General features: G+C 35.8%; 1 protein-coding gene across 1 annotated transcript; it reads left to right on the top strand.

Annotated features, from left to right (window-relative positions):
• Window positions 1–3,398: 3,398 nt before the first annotated feature.
• LOC149550891 (phospholipase A(1) DAD1, chloroplastic-like) lies at window positions 3,399–5,739 on the top strand. Its single transcript, XM_089789591.1, has 2 exons — window positions 3,399–4,181; window positions 4,901–5,739. The coding sequence occupies exons 1-2, from the start codon at window positions 3,410–3,412 to the stop codon at window positions 5,551–5,553; spliced, it is 1,425 nt and encodes a 474-aa protein (XP_089645717.1). The 5' UTR covers window positions 3,399–3,409; the 3' UTR covers window positions 5,554–5,739.
• Window positions 5,740–6,000: the final 261 nt, after the last annotated feature.

Here is a 6,000-nt window from a genome sequence, read left to right as displayed (position 1 = left end):
CATGCAACACAGATCACCAAAAGCATACAAGTGTACCAAAATATTAATATGTTAGAAGAACCGTGTATAATTTTCAAAGAGTACCAATATTGTCTATACCAGACTTGTTTTATACACAACCAAAACTCACATTACATAACTAATAGCCAACATGTACAAGATTAAAATTGCCAACAACCACCAATCAATATTGCAAGGATGTTGATATGAAGGTTTTGACATCAATAACAAAAAAATCAGCAACGACTCAATAAGTCCAATACATACTGAGTCTTATTTGACTATCAAAGTTTGAAATGTGTTCTCATTGGACATATTTTGATATTTCCCCCCTAGAAGTGGCTTTTCATTATTAGTTATTATCATTATCACCAATATCATTTACTTTTGAGAATTTTTAGCTCACTCCATGTCTTAGACACAATGAAGATAACATTAATAAAATATCTCAATTTGATGAAGTTAGTTTGTTGAGGATAAACAACTGAAAGGTAGAAGATGACACAACTTTAGAGTAAGATTCGTATAAGTAAAGGAAGAAATAAGCTCACATGAAGTTATTTATGGATAAATTTTTTTATAGAAATACAATTTTTTATTTGTCAATCATAGGTCGTGAATTTGTTAATTTGTCAAGATCAATTTTATTTAGCCCACTTCTTAGGATATTGGAAACAATGAGAACAATCAAAATCTAGAAACAATGAGGAACAATACTTTGATGGATTGTAGAAACACACAATCAAAATCAAGAAACAATGAGAATGATACTTTGATAGATTGTGGAAACCTACTAGTAATTCTTAGGATATTATTTGAGTTGTGAATGAAGTGGCGTTTCATCTCATTCCAACCCTTATGTTCATTCATATAACAAGATTGTGGTCTAGTGTCTAATCTTTATCATATAGGGAACTCTCTCCTATCATATAATTTATACATTGACTTTGTTATTATATGATATTGTTAATTCTTATATTTTTGTATACATTGAACATCAACATTGCACACCTTGAGTTTCATTACGCTCCCCAATGTCATCTAAAATGCAAAAGCATACTGTATGTTGTCATAATTACATTGTAAGAATAAAACCATCAATAGATGTGACAATATGTCGTATTGCATATCTATAATACAAAATGTTGATGTGAAACTCCAACATAACCACTTCCATAAACTGATACTCATTACATGATAAATTGTAGAAAATTGACGTCTTTGATTTATCTATAATACTTTTTTTTTTAAAGAAACATAATACCAAAATAAATAAAAGTAAAATAACTTCAAACTAATATCTTAGAACAATCTCAAAATAAATATATTTAAAATATTTATTATTATTGTATCAATAACTTAAACAACTCCAAAACATAGATTTTACCCTTCACATTCATAGAAATGTTCCAACGCAAATATATAGGTATGTATATATATTTACAAAATAAATTCATACGCAATCAAATGACAAAAGCCTTACTCAAAAAAACAACAAGAGTTAAACGCATCAAGAAGTTGGGCTGCAAAATGCCCATTAAAAAAGATCCGAATCTTCAAAATATTAGATAGAAGATTCAATAATAATAATAAACAGCAATAAGAGTAGATTTTTCTGGAGAAAGGGACCCGAAATCCTCATAGTAAGATTTAAATAAAAAAGCAATAAAAGTAGACTTTCTGAGTAAAATGATAGATATGAAAGCAAATTAGTTCCAAACTAGGAAAAAACCCTCCAAATGTGGACAAAACTGCATCAGTTGCTTGGCCGTACAAATATCACATTACCGCCCCGCCAATATTGTAGACAAAAATGGCCAATAGCCTACCAACCTAAACTATTCTTGTCACGACGCGTCCCATCCTTATCTCGTGCTCTCTATTTTTTTTCCTCTTATTCTTGATTTGACCTCACCTTCTTTCCATCCATATCTTCCTCACAACCTCTCTTAGTTAAAATACAACTAGAATTTTTGGATTTGATTGTGAAGACGATATAAGGAAAATGAATAAACTTTTTATAAAATTAAATATATGTTCTTATGATCGTCTTAGTTATCTTAACTTTTTGCTTTGGGTATCAATAGATCATAAAAGTTATGCTAGATTTTGACACTTTATTTGTTGTCTTCTTGGATGAGCTAGATGCTAAAAGCTAAGGTTTCGACTTCTAGACCGTCCAACACCTAGTGTCATTTGGAAATAGACCCCTAGTTTGACAAGACCCACTTATTCAAAACTACCACTACTTTGGACAAATATTTGAATAGTAGTAGACATTATGGTCAACAAATCTTCAATAGTAGTGTACAAATGAACCAATCACAGAGCAAAAAAGTTAACAAAAGTCGACAATGATACATAAAATAAACCAATCGTTATTGGTACATGCGAGATATAATTAAGTCGACAAAAAATGAATAGTTATTAGAGGTCACTATGAGAGAAACAAAGTCATTATTGACTTCCTATATTGACCTCCTATCACTTATTGGGTCTCTTCTCATATTAAAATCTGACCATGAGTTATTGGGTCTCTTCTCCATGTGAGATTTAATTAAGTGAACAAAATATGAATAGTTATTGAAGGTCGCTATGACAAAAACATAACCTTTATTGACCTCTCCTATCATTTATTGAGTCTCTTCTCCTATTATAAATCTGACCTCCTATTAGTTATTGGATCTCTACATACTAATCCTATTATAAATCCATAAAGAAATTGCTAGAAAAAAAACCGCTCGTTGAAAAGCACCACCATTTGTAAACAAATGTTCCACTTGTAATACACAAAAATTTGATCGTGGTCCACAAATCTCTAACAATGGTGTACAAATGAACCAATCATAAATAATAAATAATAGAAAAAACTAGAAGTGATCATCCACCTACATAAAGAGAACAGTTATTAAAACGTATAAAATTATTTAAATGACGTCACAGTGACAAAAACATAAGGATTATTGACCCTTGTTGGGTGGAAAATGTGTACTCAACATTTCTGAAAACTCAAAAACTTTTAATGTTTTAGATTTGTATGAAAATTAAACAGGGCCAAAACGGACTTACTAATCTCCACTTACACGACGTTTGTACGCTGGCTTGTCAACATCACCGGCCAGTTTTGAAGCTGGCGGGAAAAATCAGAAAAATCTCCGGCGACAACGATCGCTCTGTGATTGGATTCCACAGAAATAAATCAGAGGAAGAACAGACCAAACTGTACATCGTCAAACTGCCCTGAAGCCTTGACTCCTGATTAATGATTAGGTGCGGCGGGAAGAAATAAGACCGGTTAAGCGCCGGCCACGGAAATATGACGTCACCCCCGAAAAGCTCTTATTTAAAATCGAATGGCTCAACGATCTGACTCAATCTGTTTATTAGGGTATAAAAATTTCATGTTTGAATGCAGGCCGCGAAATCCCCATTCTGCGCTGTTAAATCTTTCAGCGGCAAAGAAATCGATGGATTCAAATTCAAATTCAAAATGCCCGTTTTTTCAAAAAGGCCGCCGTTTAATATACAGCCGGTTTCTCTGAGCAAAAAAGATTCAGTCTTTAATGGACTTCAAGTGTTGAAGAACACAGCTGATAAATTCTCAAAGCATTGGTTTAGCGGCGACGAGAATTCACATTCCGGCAACTCGGTCGAACATTCCGGCGACGTTCCGAGCTCTCCGAAGCAAATGCTTGGGGCGAAATGGCCGGAATATGCCGGAAGGAACGACTGGAAAGGACTTCTCGACCCGTTAGACGGCAATTTAAGGAGAGAAATTGTAAAATACGGCGAGTTAGTTCAGGCGGCTTACACTGCCTGCGATTTTGACCCCCAGTCGAAAACGTATGGGCAGTGTAAATATTCCGAGGAATCTTTGCTGTCCGACGTGGGACTCCAAGGGACCGGGTACAGAGTGACTCAGCACATTCACTCCACGTCAGCCATCGAAGTTCCCCCATGGCTGACATCCATCGTGTCATCGTTGTCACATTGTGACGCCACGTGGATGTCGCGGAGGACGAGCTGGATTGGGTATGTGGCGGTCTGCGAGGATGACGTGGAAGCAGCGCGGCTCGGCCGGAGAGACATCGTGGTGGCGTTGAGAGGGACGGTGACTCCGCTAGAGTGGCTCGAGAATTTACGAGACCTTTTGACCCCGGTCATGTCGACTTCATGTACAGGTCAGCTAACTATGGAGATCATGAAGAACATATGTTGAAAATATTGTAAAAATCTGTTGTATATCTAGGATTTTGAAATTAGGTCAATGGTGCATTTTGTAGAGAGCTTAGCTACTAAGCTCTTTATAAAAAGTCCAAAAGATTTCAAAAAAATACGCTGAATTTGTTTTTTTGCAAATTTACCAAAACTTTGTGACTCTTTTTTGAAATATGGAGATCCTATTTATGCTTCAGGGTAAGATTGTGTATGATTTTTTAGCATCAACATTTTGGATTGTACTCGATGATCGAACATCAAGATTAGAGAGCTAAGAAGAATAAATAGAATGCCATGGATTGTGGAAATCTATTATCAATAATATGGAGATCATGAAAAATAAATGTAAATTTTTTTGCCAAAATATAGTGAGTTTTTTTATTGCAAAGTTTTTATTGTTTCCACCACAAAATATGAAGATTATAGAACAAATATTTGAAACTTTTGCCAAAAGTTGTGTTTTGAGATTTTGAAAATTTGGTCAATGATACATATTATTTTGTCTTTATAATGAAAAAAAATCAGTGTTTTATTTTGTACACAAAAAGACAAAATAAAACAATGATTTTTTTTCCAAAACCATAAAAATATAATGATCTGTTTGTAAATTTATTTATTTTTTTTCCACCACAAAATATAGAGATGAAGAACATATGTTGAAAATTTTGCAAACATTTTGCAGGGGGCTTACGAGCGTCGAAGGTCCAAACCGGTTTCTGGAATCTGTACACGTGTCGAGATCCCAACGGCAGGAGCGCCTCGGCTGACGTGTTAGATGAAGTGGAGAGACTGGTGAAATTATACGCGGGAGAAGAAATAAGCATCACGGTAACCGGTCACAGTCTCGGAGCAGCTCTGGCCCTTCTAACCGCCTATCAGGTCGGCGCAGCCGGTTTCCGTTGCAGAAATCACCGGCGCGTGCCGGTGTCAGTTTTCTCGTTCGGTGGGCCACGTGTCGGAAACGGGGCTTTCCGGCGGTGTTTGGAGGAAATGGGAGTCAAAATTCTCCGGCTCGTCAACACGCGGGACATTATAACGAAAGTTCCCGGCGTTGTCCTTGAATTTTCCGGTGCCTGGATTTCCCGGTACCTGGATTTTTGGTGTTACCGGCACGTCGGAACGGAGTTGAGAGTGAGTAATAAGAATTCTCCGTATCTGAAACGGGAGGCGGACATGGCGTGCTGTCATGATTTGGAAGCTTATTTGCATCTCATTGATGGATTTTTCAGCTCCTCCGTTCCGTTCCGTAAGAACGCAAAGAGAGATATTTTACGGTTGCTTGTGAATCAGAAATCCAACGTTTTGCTCAAAGCGGCCGCCGGAAAAAAGTCGTGAGAAAACAGACGACGAGAAGCCTCGATTGGACAGAGATTTTTTCATTTTCTCGTCTGTATTTCCTGTGTAAATTGTTTGCGGGATAAAAATTTTGATTTGTCACGCGAGAATTTTTTTCCCTTTTGTTCGTCGAGGGCGTATAATTATCATCGCCTTCAACAAACAAAGGTTGTCTGTGAATATATAATTAATGTTTCTGACCAAGACTGGACTCCAATTTGGATTCTTCTATAATCTTGCAATTTTCAAAAATGTTTCTTTAACGGCATGAATCTATCACAGTCGATGAATCTTTCACAGTCACGATATCAATGAGCATCGATTTTTAAATTTGATATTTAAAAGATGATTACAGAATCAAATTCAGAATTCGCAACGTTTATACAATTCACCGAAAATTTTACTATTTGCGTGAAATTTATTTTTAAATACATGGAAGATCTGTTC

The sequence above is a fragment of the Cupressus sempervirens genome, chromosome 6 (assembly GCF_028749045.1).
Source record: "Cupressus sempervirens isolate cs-2001-9-10 chromosome 6, ASM2874904v1, whole genome shotgun sequence".
NCBI classification, from domain to species: Eukaryota; Viridiplantae; Streptophyta; class Pinopsida; order Cupressales; family Cupressaceae; genus Cupressus; species Cupressus sempervirens.
The sequence above is the reverse complement of the archived record's forward strand: the minus strand, read 5'-3'. Positions and strand labels throughout refer to the sequence as shown.

Excerpts from the sequence above, each read along its gene's own strand:
- LOC149550891 (XM_089789591.1), top strand. The coding sequence starts at position 3,410 with ATGCAGGCCGCGAAATCCCCATTCTGCGCTGTTAAATCTTTCAGCGGC. Across the intron at positions 4,182-4,900 it reads CATGTCGACTTCATGTACAG|GGGGCTTACGAGCGTCGAAG; the intron begins GTCAGCTAACTA and ends AACATTTTGCAG.